Genomic DNA, 21,199 nt, shown 5'->3' with positions numbered 1-21,199 from the left:
GAACGGAGGCTGCAGCCTCTGCTGTGCCCCTGAGCGGGCCCGGCAGGAAGCACACGGCACCTGGGAAGCCATCTTGCCCGCCAGTCAAACCGTCACAGGTTTGGTAACTGGAAATATGAGAGGCGGAGGAAGACAAGTGACCTCAAGAAGGCACACTGACAAATCCAGAGACGGAGATTCTCCACAATGACGCTATTCTGCCTAGACAGCATTGAAAACAGAAGGGAGAGCAGACTATTGTAGACTAGGAGGGACTGAAGATACAGCAAAAGGCAAAGTGCACATTGTTTTTTAGATCCTGATTTGAACAAATCAACTATAAATAAGACATTTTTGAGCCATTTGATGAAATTTGAATGTCAACTGGGTATTAGATGATATGTTATTAATTGCTGGGGTGTGCAAAGGCATTGTGGTTTTATAATAACCATAATGGTCATTTTATTATTTATTTTCACTTTATTTAAAAGGCAAAGAGAGGTTTTTTAAAAATATTTTTTAATTAAAGGAATTATCTCAGTTTTTTTTAAGATTTATTTATTTATTTGAAAGGCAGAGTTACAGAGAGGCAGAGGCAGAGAGAGAAAGGTCTTCCATCTGCTGGTTCACTCCCCTGATGGCTGCAATGTTTGGAGCTGGGCTGATCCAAAGCCAGGAGTCAGGAGCTTCTTCCAGGTTTCCCACGCAGGTGCAGGGGCCCAAGGCCATCTTCTGCTGCTTTCCTAGGCCATAGCAGAGAGCTGGATCGGAAGTGGGGCAGCTGGGACTTGAACTGGTGCCCATATGAGATGCTGGCACTATAGGCAGCAGCTTTACCTGCTGTGCCACAGTGCTGGCCCCAGGTTGTTTTTTTTTTTTTTTTTTAAGATTTATTTATTTATTTGAAAGGCAGAGTTAGAGAGAGAGAGAGAGAAAGAGAGGGAGAGTCAGAGAGAGTGGTTTTCCATCCACTGGTTCACTCCCCTAATGGCTGCAATGACTGGATCTGGGCTGATCCGAAGCCAGGAGCTTCTTCTGGGTCTCCCACAAAGGTGCAGGGGTCCAAGCACTTGGGCCATCCTATTTTGCTTTCCCAGGTGCATTAGCAAGGAGCTGGATCAGAAGTAGAGCAGCTGGGACTTGAACTGGTGCCCCTATGGGATGCTGGCACTGAAGGCAGCAGCTTAACCCACTATGCCACAGTGCTGGCTCCAAGATAGTTTTTTTTTTTTTTTTTTTTTTAAGATTTATTTTGAAAGGCAGGGCAACAGAAAGAGGAAGAGACAGAGAGAAAGAGAAAGGGAGCTCTTCCATCCCCTGGTTCACAACAGCTAGGGCTGGGCAGGCAGAAGCCAGGAGCCAGGAACTCCATCTGTGTCTCCCAGGTGGGTGCAGGGGACCAAGTCTTGTGCCATCTCCTGCTGCTTTCCCAGGCACATTAGCAGGGAGCTGGATCAGAAGGGCAGCAGCCGGGACTCAAACTGGTTCCCATACGGGATGGCAGCATCGAAGCTCCTGGCTTAGCCCACTGTGCCACGGTGCTGGCCTCTGCTCCACCCTTTCTGCAGCATCTGCTGTAACACAAAATTGCCATTTTCTCACACCACGTCACAGGCGGCACTTGCTTCCCTGCCGGGCTGGCCTAGGACCGACTTCCTACCTGCGTTTTATACACCTGCTCCCTGTTTCAGGGTCAGTATCCCACCACATCTTAGAAATATAAAACACGGGCAGGCATTTAGCCTAGCAGCTGAGATATCTGCTCCCCATACTGGAGTGGGTTGGAAGCCTGCCGCTGGCTCCTGACTCCAGCTCTCGGCTAATGCAGACTGTGGGAAGCAGTGGTGATGCGGGAGACCTGGACTGAGTTCCGGGCTTCTGGGTTTGGCCCCCGGCCCGGCCCTGGCCACTACAGGCATCTGGGGAGGGGGCCAGTGGATAGCAACTCTGCCTTTAAAGTAAATTAATTAAAAAGAAGAGAGATTCAAAGCACAGCAGTGTTGCACTTAGGTGTCAGGCCCAGCTCTCTCTCCTCGTTACCCCCAAAGATCAGCCTGTTTTTCTGTGGGAGGCAGAAACGTCGGAGGGAAGGGGCTGAGCTGCCACATCCAGGTCTCACAGGCCACAGCACTCAGCGCCTCCCCCAGAGCTCACTCCCGGTCTCGCAACTTCAGGAAAACACGCACAGAAACACGGAGGCTCTAACACGTTCATCTTCATTAAAACGCTGAGTTCCTACAGTTTGATTCATAAATAGTGATGGGCAGGAGGGTGCACCTAGTTCCTTACCCTGAAACCAAACATCCTGCCCCCTGGCAACCTCCACCAACCCTCTCCAAAGCCAGATTCTCACCCCAACCCCAGAGAGGAGGCTCCGCCTTCCTCAGGTCCCTGAGTTCACATTTATTCGATTCCACAGGCCCACCTGGCTCAGCCCAAAAAAGGACAAAAATCACTGTCCTGGAAGGGCCGAGAGGGGCCAGGGTCACACCCGGCAACGAGCAGAGGAAGCACTTCCGGGTGAGAGCAGGACTTCCTGTGTGGGACAGGAAGTGGCTTCAGTGCTAACAGAGGGATTGTCCTACCAAAAAGAAGTTGGTTTTGCAAAAGGTTAGGGCCCACAGGAACGTGGGACCGTCACTGGGCACCTCCAGCTGGCCTTCTAAGAACCGTGCGCCTGAAGGCGGAGTCCAGGCCTTCTCCTCTGGGGCGGGGCCGCAGCTCAGAGCACCCCGTAAATGCTGACTTTGACCAGAGAGATGCTCTCTGTGTAGTGGTTCTGGCCTTTCTCATACAGGACGTAGAGCTGGGACGCCTGCTTCTCGCCATCCACGCTGTCCTCCAGGGCTGTCAGCGATGAGTAGCCACTGGGCCCTGGCCACAGCTGCACTGTCTCTTTTTGCCATGAGGTGCCATTGCTGAAGCTCCAGCGGAGGGTCAGGTTCACTCCTGGGGAGAGGGGAGGGGAGGGAGGGCGTGTCTGGGCCCAGGTCTGCTGGAGACACCAGGCTCCCCAGCCGGCCCCACCCATCGGGCACTCACGGAACTCGGGATGGGCTGGGTTGGAAAAGAAGACAATGCCGGAGCTGGTGGCAAGGGCTCCTGCCGCGACCACGGGGTCCACGAGCTCAGGGTCAAAGGTCACGTCCCGGGGCCTCAGCGTATCACAGCCGTCATAGCTGTGCAGGACGATGCGGCAGCGGCAGTGGTAGTTGTTCTGGTTCCGCGCGTTGATGACCACGGACCCATCCAGGAGCTCATAGGGCTGAGGAGAGAGCACAGGGCCTCAGCGGGATAGGGAGGGGGCAGGGCCAACACTCCAGCCTTCAGGGCACCCAGCCTGGGTGGCACCAAGCTGGGCGGCCAGCTCCCGGGTCTGTGTGCTCACTGGTGCTCTGAGCACAGGGCAGACCAGGGAGTGGGTGCCACCCCGCCACCCTGCCCCTAGCCGGGGCTCCTGACCTGGCACTCATCGGGGTTGAAATCGTTCTCCCGCTTGGGCTGGCCGTAGGGGATGCCAGTGATCCTCCCGCCGTAGCGCCAGGAGGCGCCGTGGTCATCGCTCAGGAGACAGAAGACGCCATCTCGCTCCAGCGTCCCGTGGCCACACACGATGAGCCGGCCCTTGTGTGGCTCGCGCTGTTTCTGTGGGGAGCGGAGCTGGGTGTCACAGACGGCGACGCAGTGGGGGCTCTGAGACAGGGTCGGGAGCTCATGGCCTCCCAGGCATGAGGACATGTGTGTTCCCCTTCAGGTCCGCCCTTCCTCACTGAGGTCCTGGAAGGACCCCACAGACAGACTGCCTGAATTAAGCAGCTCTTTCTGAGACATGCTGTGCACAGAGGGACACAGCCACAGGGCAGCTTCAGGGCTAAAACCCAACCCGTGGGGGCCGGTGCTGTGGTGTATCGGGTAAAGCCACCTCCTGTGGTGCCGGCATCCCACACGGGCGGCAGTTCAGGCCCTGCCTGCTCCTCTTCTGATCCAGCTCCCTGCCAATGGCCTGGGAAAGCAGCAGAGAATGGCCCAAGTCCTTGGGTCGCCATACCATGGGAGACCCAGAAAAAGCTCCTGGCTCCTGGCTTCAGACTGGCCCAGCCTAGCCATTGCAGCCATCTGGAGAGTGAATCAGGGGATGGAAGATTCCTCTTTCTCTGCCTCTGCCTCTCTGTAACTCTGCCTTTGAAATAAATAGGAGCTGGCACCTGCAGTGCCAACATCCCATATGGGCACCGGTTCTAGTCCCTGCTGCTCTACTTCTAGTCCAGCTCTCTGCTATGGCCTGGGAAAGCAGTAGAAGATGGCCCAAGTCCTTGGGCCCCTGCACCTGCATGGGAAACCCGGAAGAAGCTCCTGGCTCCTGACTTCGGATTGGCCCAGCTCTGGCCATTGCGGCCATCTGAGGAGAGAACCAGTAGATAGAAGATCTCTCTGTATCCCCTCTCTCTGTAACTCTGCCTTTCAAATAAATAAATATTTTTTAAAAATAATAAATAAATAAATCTTTAAGAAAACAACCAAAAAACCCAAACCTAAGCTCACTTACCAAACTACACCCCCTCACTGGCCTGGGTCTGCCTGAAGTTAGGGGTGTCTTTGCCTACCTTGCCTAAGAGCAGGTACAACCCCAGGTGGGAAGCCAGTGGCAAAGCTCTGTCCTCCCTGCTAGGGGGTTCCTCCCAGGACATCCTTTCTTACCAGGGAATCCCACCCAAGACAGAAGACCGGATGCACAGCGTCTTCCCCGGGAAGGAGCCCATTCAAAGGCATGCCCCCAGTGTGTCCGCAAGGCAGGCCCGTCCACTCATCTCTCAGCAGAGACCTGGATGCCAGAGCCTGGGCCAGGGGCAAACATCTCAGTGCCAATATCCAGCGAGAGGTTCCGGGGCAAGCTCCAGGAAATGCCGTCATCCTTGCTCCATATCAGCATGGTGGAGGCCACCTGGCAGCCGGCCCTGTGAGCGCAGAGGCTGTAGAAAAGGAACACCACTCCCGTCTCCACGTCGCTCACCACGGCCCCCAGGTTGAGCCCGTCGGGGGTTTCCCCGTCATCTACAATAAATGCAGTAGAGGACCATGTGCTGCCTGAGAAAGAAAACAGGGAGAAAGCACCGTGAGAACGCACAAGGTCCCCTTCCGACCACTTTCTGTTAATGTCCTGCCACCAGCCAGGCACCCAAGGCTTACAGTGGCCCCAGGGCCCCGTGACCATCGGCATCTTATCTGCTCTTCCTGCTCACTCCATCCAGCGACAGCAGATCCTTCCCATTCCTCAAATACCTCCCCTCCTGCAGGCCTCCGCTCAGGTCTGCACCCTTCGTCCCGGCTCACTCTTCGCCTCCTTCCAGTCTTTGCTGGAATGTCACCTGTTTACAGTCGCAGTCCACCACGGGCATACCCCGCGCCTCTAGCATCGATCCCATTCAACACACACACACAAATCTATTTAGTATGCTCATTGTGGGGCTCCTCCCAACAGAACATAACTCCCAGAAGGGGCAGGGATTTGGGTCTGTTCATGGCTGCGTTCCCTTGAATGGGGTACCCAGTGGGGCTTAAGCCACTACCTATAATGATGACATCCTGTATTGCTCTACCTGTTCAAATCCCAGCTGCTCTGCTTCTGATACAGCTCCCTGCTAACACAGCCGGGAAAGCAGAGGAAGAGGCCCCACGTGGGAGACCCAGATGGAGTTCCAGGTTCCTGATTCTGGCCTGCCCAGCCCCAGCTGTGGTGGCCATTGGGCAGTGAATAAGCAGTTGGAAGATTTCTTTCTCTCCGCTACCCCTCTCTCTGTCACTCTGCCATTAAATGAAAAACAAAAACACCCCAAAACAGGACTTGGTATGTAGTAGGTGCCCAATCATTTTTTTTTAGAGGAAAGGTTTATTGTTGGGTGTAAGAAGCCCAATGGGCCAGGGAAAGAGGGTGAGAGAGTAAGAAAGAGAGATCAAGAGAGCACGTGTTTGGGAACAGCTCCTGTTAAACCTTTGCGGGGGGAGGGGGGACAGGCAGGGAAGCAGGTGCAGTGAATCCCATTAGGGTGGGGGTGGAACTGGCACCTGTGGTTGGGCCATGGGGTCACCTGGTTTCCAGCAGTGGTCGCAGAGGGCTAGAGCCTAGGACGGTGTCCAGGGCGTAGATCCCGCCACAGGTAAGACTGTGCCATTTTACTAAATAAATATTTTTTGAATGAACATTCACTTATTGCCAATCCCAATGTCCAGATCACGGCCCTGGACGCCTTCCCTCCTCAGGTTCTTCCTACCCCTGGGAGCCCCTGAGCAGTGCGCGCTCCCCATGCATCCAACCCAGCACTTGCTCTTTGGATCCAAGCATCCTCATACCCTGGTCGGTGGACCTCCGCAGCGCGATGAACTTGGCCCCCGCGTCGGATGCCGACATTTTTCTGGCCTCAGCGAAGGCTAGGAGAGTGCCTTGAGGGGTGGCCGTGATGAGCGGGATGCGGAAAGTGTCCACTTCGCCGATCTGTTTCCCGCTCACCCACAGCAGCTGCTCCATGGTCACCAGCGGCTGCACCTGCCACGGGGAGGAGCAAGGGTCAACACGGACCAGCCTGAGTCAGGGTTCTGGGACCGACTCGGACTCGGGTTCTCAGGGGAGTGAGGGTAACTGGGATTCCCAGAAGCACTAGGGATCCTAGTGCAGGAAAGGGGAACCTGAAAAGAGAGTTTGGAGCGAGGCTGGTGGCTGGGAGCGGAAGAGGCGCCACGGGGAGAGAAGGAACGCGGACCTGGGGAGGAAGAGGGGCCGAGAGCGGGTGCGGAGCGGCCTCTAGAAGCGAGGGGCGTCCCATCGCGGGACCGGGCAGCGACCACCCGCGGCAGTAGGGATGGAGATTGACGAGGGGTGACTCACCAGGCTGAAGTCATTCTTAGCCCCAGCTTCGAGCCCGGCCAGAGTCAACAGCAGCTGGAAGAGAGCCGCAAACACCTGCGCCCTACCGCCTCTCCGCAAACCCAGCGTCCGCGGTGCCCAGGGTCCGGCCAGGAGCGCTGAGCCCAGCCGCTCGCCGGTCATCGCTTCCTCAGGCGGCCGCGACCCTCTCCGCGAAACTAGACATGGGCTGGAGCCGATCAGCTGACCCGGGCCCTTTAAACGCCGAGTTGTCACCCTCAAGCCCGCCCCGCGCCGAGCAGCCAGGCCGCGGGGCGCGCAGCCGCACCGCCGCGCCTCTAATTGGCCCGAAAGCATCCTGGCCCGCCCATGCGATTCGGTAGCGCCCGAGAGCGCGACCTCCTGAATGGTTCTCCCAAAGGCGCCGGAGCGCGTGACTCGGCGGAGAGCAAATTGACCCGCGCGAAGTTGGGCGGCATTCCTCCGTCCAAGCCTTATGATTGGCTATGGCACCCGGGCCACGTCACGAGGGGCGGGGCCGACTTTTAAAGAGCCGGCGCGAGACGGAGGGGGAAAAAGGCCGGACGTCTTGGAGTAGAAGTCACAGACTGAGAAACAAAAATCTCAATCTTTAATAAAATCTTTATACTACAAAATAGAGATCTGTGAGGCGAAGTGTGGCTGGGCGAGGGTACGGGCGGGTGCAGTCCTGGGTCAGGGCCAGGGCCCTCACTTCTTCCTCTTTTTGTCCCCCGGAGGCGCCTCGTTTTTCTTGCCCAGAATCTTCAGAAGGGATTTGGACATGTAATAGGGCCGGTCCCGGGAGCCGTCGTTCCGCTCCAGGTCTTCCACTGAGCCGCAACGAAGACGGGTTAGAAGGGGTGGGAAGTCCGTCCCCGCTCCCGCTGGGTGGGCCTGTGTGGCTCCCGGGTTTTTTTCTCCGGGTTTTGTGGACTGTAAGTGGGATCACCCTAGAGTGATGCTGAGGATAAACTGCAAACGCGCGGCACGGTGATGCACCCCGCGGGGTAAGGAGGCGCCCTCATTACAGCCACCTGCTGGGAAGTCCCCCTTGCGGCCCCTTAAGTGGGGAGGTTCGCTCTTTCCTTTCTTCCCAAACCCCTGGGCACAGGATGTCAGAAGGGACTCCCTCTGCCTCCCCTGGTTCACAAAACGCTGTTTCTGGAAACACCAAGTCTCTAGGAAACACCTGAACAGCCTGGAACCTTGAGGCTGGACTGGACAGGGGTGTTTGTTGTGTGTGTGTGTGTGTGTGTGTGTGCACAGGCAGGGTTGTCACTCATGGAAGCAGAGGAAGAGGGTGTCCACGGTGTGTGTGTGTGTGTGTGTGTGTGTGGCCGGGGTTGTCACTCACAGAAGCAGAGGAAGAGGGTGTCCACGCACATGCCAAAAACACTGAAGAAGCCACTGGCGATGACGTAGGCCCCCACGATGGAGGTCTGGAAGACAGAAAGCCCAATGGGGCTGCTAGGTTCCTTTGGAAAGTCGGGGTGTGCGGCAGAGGGGGCGGGGTCACTCACCATGATGGGCAGCCAGTAATAGTTGAGGTGGGGGTTCTCAAAGTCTTTACCCAGTCCCTGGATTCGGCCCGAGAAAAAAAAGAAGGCCAAGACCCCTGTGGGAGAGGACTAGAGGTTAGGGCTTTCCTCTGAGGCCGCCAGGCACCCCGACCCTCTGTCCCCACCAGGCTTGGCCTTGGCGCGTACCAACACCTCCGACCACCAGCAGCTTCCCAAAGAACAGCAGCAGGTCTGTGACTTTATCCAGGACCACCACCCTGTACCGGAAGTTAGGGCGAGTGGGGGGGGGGGGTGAGAGGCCGTGGTGGGGGTGGGTGCTGGGCTACATACGTCGCTCGACAGGTGCAAACTGAAAACTGTTCGCATTTCCAGTGGTGCTAGCCGGGCCTCCAATGGCACGCAGGGCCCTTCCCAGCACAGCACGCACAGCTGTGGGTGGGTGATCTAAGGGGACCCCTCCACTCCGTGGGTGGGGGGGACAGCCTGACCTGATAATGTTTCGCATGAGCAGCATGAAGGCGTTCTTGGCCGAGACGCAGAAATTCTTGCCGTAGATAGCGATCTGAGGGAGGGAGGGCAGGAGGGTGGGCATCGCCTGTGCTGAGCTTGCCTGGGCCGGGCCGGGGGCACTGGAGCGGGGAGGAGGGGCGCTTGCACTGTCGGCTCACCATGATGTAGGCGTTGCGGTTCAGGAACTTGATGAACTTCTCCAGACACCAGAGGCAGCACTTGAAGCAGCACATGATGCAGCGGGCCACAGGGTTCTGGGCTCCTGGGGGCAGAGGCAGCTCCTGCTTGCTCTCTGCTCGCTGAGAGCCCTGGCCAAGGACCCGGCTGCCCAGCACCGGACTTGGAGCTCACCTCTCAGCTTGTGGTCGATGTACTCCAAGACGATCCGGGCCAGCTGCACCAGGGTCAGGATGAGGGCCCCAAACGCCAGAGACCCAGTGTGGTACCTGCAGAGGGAGCTGGACGGTCAGGCAGGCGGCCCTGGCACCCCGGGGACTTCAATCCCGCAGCCCCTGTCCCAGGCTTACCGCAGTGTGCGGATGAAGGCAGAGGCCAGGGGGAAGGTGGGGATGTCTCGGGGCTTATGGAAGGCCCAGTAGAAGGAGGCAAAGGCCCCGGCCAGCACACACTGGCCCAGGGCCAGTACCCAGTTAACGGTCCAGAAGAGCCCCAGGACCCCGTAGATTTGCAGGTTGAAGATAGAACGTTGCACCAGGCCTGTGGACGAGTAGCTCTGGAAGACGCACATGAGCCCTGGGCACGAGTAGTTCCTGGACGGGGCCTGGGAGTGGGCGGGGCAGCAGAGCAGGTTCAGGCCCAGGCTTCAGAGACCTCAGTGCAGGGCCCCCACCTCTGGCCAAGGCCAGCTGGCGCCTGTCCCTCCCAGGGGCGAGGGAGGGAAGTGGCCGCCTGGAGTTCCGTCTCCAGGCTCACGCTGGGCTCCGCCTGCCTATCATGTGAGCCAGATGAGCTTCCTTGTCTTCAGACTGGCACAAGAGCTCCCAGGCCATCTGGGCCAAGCCACCATGGTGTGTGTGCAGGCCGCCTGCCATACCCACTAGCAGCCCCTCCCACAGCGCCTCTGCAATGACACCCAAAACACTTCCCAGTCAGCTAACAGACGGGTACATGGTGAGGTTAAGGGGTTATTGCTGATGTGTAAGGTGTGATAATGGAGGGAACAGTGGTTACACTCTTTAAAAGTCCTCATCTATTGTGATCCATCCTGGAATACTTACAGGTGAAATGGTATGATGTCTAGAATTTGTCTTAAAAAAAAAACTCCAGAAAAAAATTACAGGTGCAGAGGGGGTAGATGGAATAAGAATAGCAAAGTTGAGAGCTGTAAGTCTGGGTACAGGGATTCATTGCACTATTTTTCTTTAAAAATTATGCATTTATTTGAAAGGCAAAGTGACAGAGAGGCAGAACCAATCGAACCCAGAGAGAGTGAGACAGAGCCAGGCATGGCTAGTCAAACCAGAGTGAGGGTGAGGGTGAGAAAGTGAGAGAGTGAGAGAGAGGGAGAGAGGGAGAGAGAGGGAGGGAGGGAAGGAGGGAGGGAGGGAGGGAGGGAGGGAGGAAGGAAGGAAGGAAGGAAGGAAGGAAGGAAGGAAGGAAGGAAGGAAGGAAGGAAGGAAAATGAATCTTCCATCTGCTGGCTCAGCCCACCAAATTGCGGCAATAGTGGAAGGCTGGGCCAGGAAGAAGCCAAAAGCCAGGATCCAGGAACTCTATCCGAGTCTTCCAGGTAGTGGGAGCAACTGAGCTCCCTGAGCTGTCATCCGTGGCCGGGATTCCAGGCCTATCAGGGAGCTGGATTGGCAGCATCAGGGACTCAAACTGGCACTCCGACATGGATGCACGCATCCCCAGTGGTGGCCTGACCCACTGCACCACAAAGCCTGCCTGTCCCTGTATTACTATCTTTACCTTTGCATGTGACTGAAATTTTCCATAGTAAAATGTAAAAATGAGGGGCCAGCGCTGTGGTTAGGTATCCGCCTGTGGTGGTGGCATCCCATATGGGCACTGCTTCGAGTCTCAGATTCTCCACTTCCAATCCAGCTCTCTGCTATAGCCTGGGAAAGCAGTAGAAGATGGCCCAAGTCCTTGGGCCCCTGCACCCATGTGGGAGACCAGGAAGCTCCTGACTCCTGGGTCAGATGGGCCCAGCTCCAGCTGTTGCGGCCATCTGGGGAGTGAGCCAGCAGATGGAAGACCTCTCTCTCTCTCTGCCTTTCAAATAAATAAGTAGATCTTAAAAAAAAAAAAAAAAAAAAAAAGGAAAAATGCACAAAAAACAACCCTGTTCAGCAAATATGACACACACAGTCTAGGTAGTTTCTGGAACAGAGTGTGAAATCCTGTGATAGGAAAATTGAGGCGGGTGTTGTAGCACAGCAGCTGGAGCTGCTGCTTGGGACAACTGCATCCAGGTCAGAGTGCAGATTCGGGTGTGGGTTCAAGTCTCATTACACTTCACTTCTGATCTAGCCTCTGGCTAATGCGCATCTGGCCCAGCCCTGGCTGTTGTGGGCATCTGGGGAGGGAATCAGCAGATGGAAAATTCTCCCCTCTCCCTCTCTCTCTCTCTCTCTCTGCCTTGCAAGCAGATGAAAGTAAACAAGCTTAAAAGAAATGAACCACTGTTCACTTTGTGCAGAACTGTAGGCTGCGTCCATCTTCACTGCTGGCTGGAGGACAGGTTGAAAATGAGCAGCAGGTCCTTCTGGGCTGTCTCCCCCAGGGCCTGGCATGCAGTGGCCCTCTGACATGTCAGAGCCTCCCTTTCACAGAGTGGGGCTAATGCCCGCAGCCACAGCCCAGGGGCCCAGCTCAGCCCAGTGGATGACCTGGCGCAAAGCACTGAGGACAACCCCTTCCCAGCAGGCTAGTGAGCCTCCGCCCCGGGACCCTCGCAGGGGACTTTGGGGAGCAGCTTCCCCCTGTCTCCCATCCCCCGTGCCCTAAGGACTCCCACCTGCACCTGTGTATGCATAGGGCCGCATTCTCAAGAAGGAGGGCAAAACAAAACGACCCGACCAGTGGTGAGCTCTTAATAGGTGCCAGGCATTGTATTAAGCACCGTGCACGTCCAATGTCATTGAACCGTCTCAGCCACCCACATGGACAGGTATTAAGATCATGTCCATCTTACAGGGGAGTGGCTGGGGCGCGGGGGTGGTTCATGGGCCTCCAGGCAGAGGACCGACCCAGTATCCAGCCCCAGTTGCTACCTCCCCATCAGGCCAAGGCTCTTGTCCCAGGCTCCACAAGAAGAATGTGAGATCAGGGGCCAGTGGCCTGGCTGCTTCCTGCCCTGCTGTGTGGCCTTGCGCGAGCTCCTCACCCTCTTTGGGCATCAGCCCCCTCTGTGCAAGGAAGGATTTGATCAGTGGCCCCTCACGTGCCCTCCACATCTACTCCATGTCCCCTCACCATCGGGTCACACGACGTATTCATCGGCACTTCCTCACAGCCGGGCAAGCTGGCGTTGGGGGCCCAGTAGACGTACTGGGGTTGCCCTGATGTGGCCAGGTATCCAGTTGGGGCGTCAAGGAAAGCATGAGCTGGAACGCCCGCAGGCCGCGCCCTAGAGACCTGTTCCTGGGTGCACAAAGCGGGCTGGAGGTCACGCGGTGCCCGTGCTTTCAACTCTGGCCTGCAGGGGCTGTGTCTTCCCAACAGCACTGAGGCACTGCCAGGAAAGCGCTCCTACACACCCCGCCCGGCCCCGCAAATCCAGGAGGGCAAAGGATACAACGCAGTCATAGCCCAGTAGGCAATGCAGATGAGCAGAAGGACGAAGGTGAGCAACGGGAAGAACATGGTCGACAGCATCTGTCCCACCGCCCTGTGGGGGAGGGAAGAGCTGCAGCCAACACGGCCCCGCGGGTCTTCTCATTGGGCTGACCTCTGACCCTGCAGGCTGGGAGCCACCGGGCAGCCTCAGAGTCGTTCCTGCCCGTGTCCCCAGCTCCTAGGGCAGGTGCCCACTGCATCAACCAGATTCAGGTCCCGCAGAAGAAGCGAGCATGGCAGAGAGGCCACCGCGGCGGCTTCCAGGGGGTGAGGGAAGAGTCTCTTGTAGATTTGGCAGCTCCTGGTTGGGGGGCAAGCTGCTGCTTCTCCCTGCCAGGATTCTGGCCTCCTACCCACAACCACCACGCTCCTACCAACCCTTCTAGAAGGCCTACTCCACGTTCTAGGCACTGGACAGGGCTTACTCATTTAATCTCGGTGATAACCTATACCCATTTTACAGATGGCAAAACTGAGGCTCTGAGCGTCCAAGTCACACAGCTGTGTTAGCCATCGCACTACTCTGCCCTCCTCCTCTAGGGCTCCCCGCCACCCCCTAGCTGGGCCCGCAGCCCTGCCGCAGCCCCGTCATTCCTCACTTGCTGGCCTCCTTCAGCAGGGCGATGGCGATGCGAATCCGCTGTCGCAGGAAGATCAGCATCAGCAGCAGGATGCCTTCGAGCACGGCCAGCAGGATCACTGCGGGGCGCAGGGGTAGGGGGACCTGTGTTGGGGCCGGGCCAGGCACAGCCCAGGATGTCCCTGGACGGCTGGTGGCTTGGGGCGTGCGGGGCACTCACGGGCGGCCAGCCAGGTCTCCTGCACGCTCTGGTAGGCGCTGAGGTTGGTGGTGAAGCCCAGCTGGGAGATGGAGGCGCCCTGGTCCCGCAGCACCCGGTACTCCTTCCAGCAGTGGTAGATGCCGTAGGCCAGCACGGCCAGCACCCCTAGGATCAGCAGGAGCACCAGGGGCCCGGCCACCAGGCGCAGAAGCAGGATAAACAGCAGGCTGAGGAGCAGAGCCACGCCCAGGGCACTGCAGGCGGCGTGGGGAGCTTAGGGTCAGCCTTGTCAGAGGACCCCCAGTGCCCCTCCCCTGTAAGTCCTGCCGGGCTAGGGGTCCGTTCTGAGCTAAGGCCCCTCCTGCTCTGGCCAGAGCCTCTGTTTCAGAAATCAGGCTGGGAGAGGGGACCAGGGAGGGGGAGAAGGGAAAATGGGGTGGGGCTCTGGCGACTCACACAAGAATCCAATACCAGGACTGCGCAAAGTCTTCAAAGATCTTCACGCTGATGTCTCGGGCATTGAGAGCGTCAAGAACCCCGCTGTTGGGGAGAGACAATCAGGGGGCGCTGTGGGGGAAGGGCAGGGGTGCAGATGTGCGGGCTGGGGGATGCCTACCTGATGCCCTGAGAGATGGACGTGTTGCTGATTCCTGGGAGTTCTGGGGAGGTCACATTGGACCACGGAAAGCAACGGCCCAGGGCTGCAGGGGAGAAGTGGGTGCTGGGTACTGAGTGCTGGGCAGGAGACCTCTGCCTGGGAAGGCTCTGCCCCCTGCCCAGGCCACAGTGCCCTGGAGGGGGCGGGGAGGAGTGCTGGCTCGGCACCCCCAGCAGCCAATGGGAGCTCCTGGCTTGCAGAGCCCAAGCCCCCCACCCCCGGTCTCCACTGCTACCCTGTTTCAGCCCCTGCTCCCCCTCTGGCCTGGACCTTATAACTTCCACCCCTGACCTTGCCACATCTCAGTCCGTCCTCTGGGAGGACCAACAGGCCTCATCATTCCAGGGCCGGTCCACACTCGCTGGCCAGGCTTCCAGGTCCTGCCAGCCGAGCCCTGCTCACTGCTGCCTCGGCTCCATGCTTGCTCTTGTTGGGTCTTTCAGAGCTTCCCGGGCCCCCAGAAACGCCATCCACTCTCCCCTGGTCAGCCCCAGCTCCGGCTCAGCTCCCCCAGGAAGCCCTCCCACCCCACCCCTATTTCCCGAGGCTCCTGCAGAGCCATTGGCTGCCACTCTCACATCATCTTGGCCATGCAGGCTTGCTTTTCCATCTACATTCTATAGATGAGGAACAAGGCTCAGAGAGGTTGAGTAACTGTCCCCAACCCACGCAGCTGGGAAGTGCAGGGATTTCAGCTTAGATGTATCTGGCTTTTCAGTATTTGTTTGAGATACTGCTTGTTGCACTTACACAAAGAACTGGGTATCTTTTCTTATAAGTTAACAAAGAACATTTTCCATTAAAAAAAAAAAAAAAAGAATAACATTGTGGGGCCGATGCTGTGGTGTAGCAGGTAAAGCTTCTGCCTGCAATGCCAACATCCCATATGGGCACCAGTTCAAGTCCCAGCTGCTCCACTTCCAATCCAGCTCTCTAGTATGGTCTGGGAAAGCAGCAGAAGATGGTCCAAGTCCTTGGGCCCCTGCACCAGTGTGGGAGACCTGTAAGTAGCTCCTGGCTCCTGGCTTTGGATTGGCACAGCTCCGGCCATTACAGCCATTTGGGGAGTGAACCAGAGCATTGAAGACCTCTCTCTCTCTCTCTCTCTGCCTCTGTAATGTTTTCACATTTGATTTTTTTTTTTTTTTTTTGACAGGCAGAGTAGACAGTGAGAGACAGAGACAGAGAGAAAGATCTTCCTTTGCCATTGGTTCACCCTCCAATGGCCACCACGGCTGGTGCACCACGCCTATCCGAAGGCAGGAGCCAGGTGCTTCTCCTGGTCTCCCATGGGGTGCAGGGCCCAAGCACTTGGGCCATCCTCCACTGCACTCCCAGGCCACAGCAGAGAGCTGGCCTGGAAGAGGGGCAACCGGGACAGAATCCGGTGCCCGGACCAGGACTAGAACCCGGTGTGCCGGCGCCGCAAGGCGGAGGATTAGCCTACTGAGCCGCAGTGCCAGCCCACATTTGCTTTTAAAAATAACATTTGCTATTGGCAAGAAGAGCATCAGAAAAAAAGAGGTGGGCTGCGACTCCACTGCCCAGCCACACTCACTTGCAACATTTGGATGCGTGCCCCCAGGCCACACATCAGTGTGTGCCCAGGGACACCCCAGTGTGTCATGGGATTCTTACAGCCTCTCTGTGAACATCTCCGGTCCATGTGCCCAGAACACAGCTCAGCAGGGAGAATGTTCTTCCCTGCGTCCGTCCCCAGTACCTGGCACACAGCCAGAACCAATGAGCAGTGGTGAGTTCACTGGGGTGTCGTGCAGCAGAGAGGGACGGGAAGGCCTGGTGCTAATCCCCATTTGGTCACAGACAAGCTGTGTGGCCCTACTCTGTCCGGGCCAGACTTTCGCTCACGGGTGACACCAGCCCAGGGCTAGGAGTGTGTGCTCTCACCTGGAGAGGACGGGAGCAGGAAACGGGGGCACAGTTCCTGTTCCAGGCTTTGGAGCACCGGCTGGGGTGGGGGTGGGGGTGGGGGTGGGGGAGGACAGACAGACGCCCAGACTCAGAATAGAGAAGTGGGTGCCCTCACCACCGCCATCACCCACCACCACCTTGGGGTTCAGCTGGCCCACCCTCCCCGGCTGCTATGGGCCCTCTGGGCAGCAGTGCGGGTTGGGGGCAGAGCTCACCAGATCCCCAGGCACCCCAGGCCGGCAGAAGTTCCTGTTTTCAGAATAGAAGACCTCGCCCACCGTCTGTGAGTACTGGCTCTCTTGCGGGACCCACAGGGCTCCGGGGCAGGAGGCCACACACACCTGGGGAAAGCGGGCGCGCTGAGGCTGAGGGGCAGTCCCCTGGGAACCCCAGGGGCAGCTCTGTGGTGGAGGCAGGTCTGGGGCTCTCACCTGGGGCGTGGGGCACTGGAGGCCGTTGGTGGCGGCTGTGATGATGTTGGTGCCCAGGATGCAGTTGAAGATGTTGAAGTACAGGAGGTAGGGCTTCTCTCTGCAGCAAGGGAGGAGGCCTGCGTGTGGGGGCCTGGCCAGGTGTTGGGGGAGGGGAGGCATGGCTAGGGGGTCTCCCCAAGAGCACAGCGGGGGGGCCAGTGTGGCCTCAGGACTTCACAAGCCAGCTCCTGGCTTTGGCTCAGCTAGGGAGGCGGGGAGACGCCCGCAAGGCTTCTGAGTCATTTAGCATTGACGCAGCTAAAGGTGGCTACACACTTGAACTTGAGGGCCAAACACCCTCCTACCAGCATTATGACCTCAAGCAGTGGCTGAGCGGCACTTGTGGGTGTCCAGTGCACCTGTCCAGTAGTCCTCCCTTACGCAGCTTCGCTGTCTCCAGCTCCCATTACTCTTGCTAACCACAGTCAGAAAATATTAAATAGAGGCCGGCGTTTTGCCTAGGGGTTGGGACAGCCCACGAGATGCCTGCGCTCTGCAAGAGAACGCCCAGGCTTGAGTCCAGTCCCAGCTTCCAGCTAATGCGCCTCCCGGTCTCAGCTCAAACGGTATGTGGACACCAGGATGGAGTTCCCGGCTCCCAGCTTTGCCCCAGCCCAGCCCTGGTTTTTGGGGCCACTTTGGGGAGCAAACCAGCAGATGGAAGCTGTCTCTGACTCTCAACTAAAATAAATAATAAATAAAAAGGTAATTTATTTTTCTAAAGATTTATTTTGTTTATTTATTTGAAAGGCAGAGTGACACAGAGAGAGGGAGAGACAAAAAGAGAGAGTGGGGGGGGGGAGGAGGAGAATCTTCTATCTGCTGGTCCACTCCCCAAATGGAGCTGTGCCAATCTGAAGCCAGGAGCCAGGGGCTTCTTCCAGGTCTCCCACATGGGTGCAGTGGTCCAAGCACCTGGGCCATCTTCCACCGCTTTCCCAGGTGCAGTAGCAGGGAGCTGGATCAGAAGTGGAGCTGGGACTCAAACCAGCGCCTATATGGGGGTGCTGGTGCTGCAGGTGGTGATTTAATCCACTGTGCCACAGCCCCGGCCCTATCCCCAAAACGTATTTTAAAAAGAAAATGCTAAATAGGAAATTCCAGAAAGAAGGAATCTGTAAGTTTCAGAGCGCTCCTCACTGCGAGCAGAGTGTTGATGGTTCACTCTGTCTGGCCCTTGTCCAGCGTGTCCACGCCGTGCACCGCCCTGACACCAGAGTGACCATCGTGGCCTCACGGTGCCTGTGCTTGACTAACCCTTATTTTACCTAATAACGGCCCCAAAGCACAAGGACAGTGATGCTGGTGACTCATCTACACCAGAAAGAAGCCATAAAGTGCTTCCTTTATGTGAGAAGGTCAAAGTACAGGATATTTCCAGAGAGAGAGAGAGCATTCGCATAACCTTGATTATACTCTATCATTATAACTGTCCTATTTTATCATTGATTACTGTTAATCTCTTACTGGGCCTGATTTCCAAATTAAACGTTATCATAGATCGGTATGTCTAAGAAAATAAATAGACTCTACACACTATTTGAGGTTTTGCATCCCTTGGGGGTCTTGGGACCATTCCCACGGATAAGGGGGCCCTCCTGCACTGCCTACCTGGGACATAGTGAATGGTATAGAAATTGTAGAGGTCCTATGATGCATGGAGCATCCTGCTTGTAGGAACTGAGAGCATTGCTTCTGAAGACATCCGTCTGCTTCAGACGAGGAAGTCAAAGCCCGGAGATCCTGAGTGTCTTGCCCAAGGCCACACAACCAGAACTAAACCCAGCTGGGAGTCCAGACTCCAATCTCTGAACTCCAAAACCATGCACTTAACTATGATCCTGCACTGCCTCCCAGGTCTGGGCTGACAGCATAGGAGGCTTTTCTATGCGGCCTGGAGAGGTCAGCTTCCAGGAGGCCCAGGGTGGGGTGGCAACCAGCCCTGTGTGTCCTCTACTCTCCCGCCCACCTCTGCCCGCCTTTGCACTCACTTGTTCTGGCCTATCCCGCAGTAGGCCCCCGTGGAGTTCCTGGGGTAGAGGACTTGCCGAGGGTCTCCATACACCCAGGCTGGAGACAGACACAAATGAATCACACTGGTAGGGGCTCAGTGGGCAGCAGCTGTGGGCGTGGTCCCTGCCCCTCCCCCACTGCCCCAGCTTTGGGCGGCTGGAAACTCACCCACGATCCCCACCACAATGTAACCCAAAATGAAGAGCAGGAAGAGGACGCAGCAAATGACATCTGTGCAGCCCCTGGGAGAGAAATGGGGATGGGAGCTGGGGGAGTCTGCTTCCGGGAGGGGCTGTGTGGGGTGCCGTCCCCTGGGGTCCCAGGCTGGCCAGTGGCGGGGGGGTGGGGTGCGAGTGGGCGGCAGCAGCAGGGCTTATTAAAGGGAATCTCTGAGTCTGGTTGGGTACGTCTTCTTCTGAGTGTTTTCCCAAAGGGCACGAGTAGGTGTAGCCAGCACCCAAACCAGGGAACAAACATCTCAAGCATCTAGAAAGCCCTGGAGCCCCAGGACACAGCAGCCCGCCCCAAGGCACCACGCAGCAGGACACAGGACACAGCAATCCGTCCCAAGGCACCACGCTTTTGGGGGGGGTGGTGGTGGTTCTTTTTTCTGCTTCTTACTAATATTTCAGCAAAGATAAAGCAAAAGCAAACAAAATGACCTCTTCCCCTGACTCTGCCCCCACACCGACCCCGGGCAGTGCTCAGAACTCACCTGTTCTTGATGGGGCCTCGAAAGGAGGGGTCGTACTTGGCTGGTTTCCCTGAGGGGCACGGGGAGGAGGGTGGGCAGTGAGGCCCCCATAACCAGCCCTCAGGTATTGAGGGGGGGTGGTAATGGCAGGGCACTGCCGGCAGGAGTAGGGGACAGGGTTGGGAGGGGGCAGGAAAGGTAGGGTCCCAGCCTGGTCAGTCACCAAATCCCCAGGAATTCCACCCAGGCTCTTGGTCCCCTGTTCCCACCCTGTTCCCCTTCTCCTGAGTCTCCCTCCAGCTGGCACGTGGGACCCCGTGTCTTAGTGGCTTTCATATCCATCCAACCCCCCCACCCCCACCCCTTGTCCCTTGCCTCTCCCTTAAGCTCCTTCCAGACTGCACAGACCTGGAGCCCCTCTGGCAGGTCATGGCTCCTCCCCACAGGTACCCAGGTCCCACCTCCATCCATGGTTCAAGTCCACAGGTGTCAACCCCCTCCCAGGTCCGGAGACGGAGATGGCCCCTGTGGACCCCCACTCTGAAGGGACCTCAGTCCCCAAGCGGGAAGTCAGGGTGACACCTGAGCTGGCCTGTTGGGACTGTGGCCGCACACTGTTCCTGGTCCTCCCTGAGTACACACTGGGAGGAGGTGGGGCCTGGCAGCCAGGGTCCTCACAGGCACCCAGAGGCAGGGCAAGTCTGGGAAGGGTCCCCGCAGGCACCCAGAGGCAGGGCAAGTCTGGGAAGGGTGGGATCCGTTCTCCCCTGGTGCTCTGGACTCTGTTCCTCCGGGGCCATGAACAGGAGGTGAATGATTGACCCAAAGCTGCTCCAGGAAGTCTACTGGGAAGTTCCATCTGCCCCTTTCCCTATCCCCCTAGGGGCCAAGGCCCAGGGTTCCCTCCCCTCCAGAACAGGAACTCAGACCCTCAAGCCCCAGGCACCCAGGCCTCACTGTTCACAGGGATCTGAAGCTGGCCCTCCCCCCACGCCCTCTGCACCCCTTCTCCTGGGGGCCCTCTCCCCACGCCCCCTGCGCCAGGCTCAAGCCCTTATCCCTCTGAGATCTGGCTCCCTGCCCCTCTCCCCTCCGGCCTCACCCTTCACAGAAACCACCAAAGGCCCTGCCTCTATTGCTCAGAACATTCCAGGCAGGTTCCCACTCCCCCTGTGGCTGGCCCCAGCCCCTCCTCCACAGAGAGGAGAGACCCCTGCAGGCAGACCCCAGCCTGGTTAGGATCCCAATCCCTCACCGACCCTGACCAGCTGGCCCCGCCCCTTCCTCTCCCACCCCCAGCCGCAGGGCCCGGGCTGAAGCTGCTGCTGCCCACAAGGCCTTGCAGAGCCTCCCCCAGCCCCAGCCCTCCCTGCCTTAAACCCCACTCTCCTGCTCAAGATCCTCCCCGGCCACCTCACGCAGGCTTTGTTTGTCAAGGCCTTGCCTTCAGGGACCCAGAGCCCAGGACTGAAACGCCCCAGGGACCCCAGCTCCAAATCCTCACACCCCCCAACCCCAGCGGCAGCCCCCAGCACCGGCTTCAGGCCCGAGCCCCCTCTCCCTCCCAGAACGCCCATTCTGCCTCCTTCCTTGGGCTCCTGCTTCCCGGCCCTGTCCTCGGGGACCCCTGGACTCTTCCTAGTTCCTCTCCCTGCAGCCAGCCCCAGGCACCCTGCCTGCCTGGCCGGCCTCCCTCCCTTCCTCCCCAGCCTCACCGTAGGCCCCGTCCTTGTCCGGCTTTCGCCCCATGGCTCAGTCTCCGGAGTGATTGGAGCCCGGGAGACCTGGCGGCTCACCTGCTGCCTGCCCCGCCCTCCCACACGTCAGAGCCCCACCCCCACCTGTGGTCCCCGACACAGGACACACTAGTTCCTGCTTCCCCACTCTGCCCAGTGGGCCGGGACACTTGAGCCTGGGACCGGGACTCGGAGCTGCTGTGACCACAGTGTGAAGG

At 57.9% G+C, this 21,199-nt stretch overlaps 2 protein-coding genes across 3 annotated transcripts; both read right to left on the bottom strand.

Moving 5' to 3' along the window:
- Positions 1–2,179: 2,179 nt before the first annotated feature.
- NEU1 (neuraminidase 1) lies at positions 2,180–7,283 on the bottom strand. Its single transcript, XM_002714312.5, has 6 exons — positions 6,860–7,283; positions 6,328–6,520; positions 4,802–5,064; positions 3,442–3,624; positions 3,022–3,244; positions 2,180–2,928 (listed from the first exon to the last, which is right to left on the bottom strand). The coding sequence occupies exons 1-6, from the start codon at positions 7,193–7,195 to the stop codon at positions 2,702–2,704; spliced, it is 1,425 nt and encodes a 474-aa protein (XP_002714358.2). The 5' UTR covers positions 7,196–7,283; the 3' UTR covers positions 2,180–2,701.
- A 164-nt stretch (positions 7,284–7,447) lies between these two features.
- SLC44A4 (solute carrier family 44 member 4) lies at positions 7,448–21,068 on the bottom strand. 2 transcript variants are annotated; one of them, XM_008262603.4, is made up of 21 exons: positions 20,961–21,068; positions 19,267–19,315; positions 18,720–18,793; positions 18,530–18,608; positions 16,497–16,596; positions 16,281–16,406; positions 16,042–16,102; positions 14,092–14,176; positions 13,932–14,015; positions 13,494–13,729; positions 13,293–13,392; positions 12,653–12,745; positions 12,331–12,433; positions 9,417–9,670; positions 9,241–9,335; positions 9,048–9,151; positions 8,868–8,941; positions 8,566–8,636; positions 8,380–8,474; positions 8,214–8,298; positions 7,448–7,689 (listed from the first exon to the last, which is right to left on the bottom strand). In XM_008262603.4, exons 1-21 carry the CDS (start codon positions 20,992–20,994, stop codon positions 7,568–7,570), a joined length of 2,124 nt encoding a protein of 707 aa, XP_008260825.2. In that variant the 5' UTR covers positions 20,995–21,068; the 3' UTR covers positions 7,448–7,567. The 2 variants fall into 2 exon arrangements, with proteins under 2 accessions (XP_008260825.2, XP_069930914.1); XM_070074813.1 differs by lacking the exon at positions 20,961–21,068 and adding an exon at positions 19,707–19,842.
- Between the last annotated feature and the right edge of the window lie 131 nt (positions 21,069–21,199).

The sequence above is a fragment of the Oryctolagus cuniculus genome, chromosome 5 (genome assembly GCF_964237555.1).
Source record: "Oryctolagus cuniculus chromosome 5, mOryCun1.1, whole genome shotgun sequence".
In the NCBI taxonomy this organism is placed as follows: domain Eukaryota; kingdom Metazoa; phylum Chordata; class Mammalia; order Lagomorpha; family Leporidae; genus Oryctolagus; species Oryctolagus cuniculus.
The sequence above is the reverse complement of the archived record's forward strand: the minus strand, read 5'-3'. Positions and strand labels throughout refer to the sequence as shown.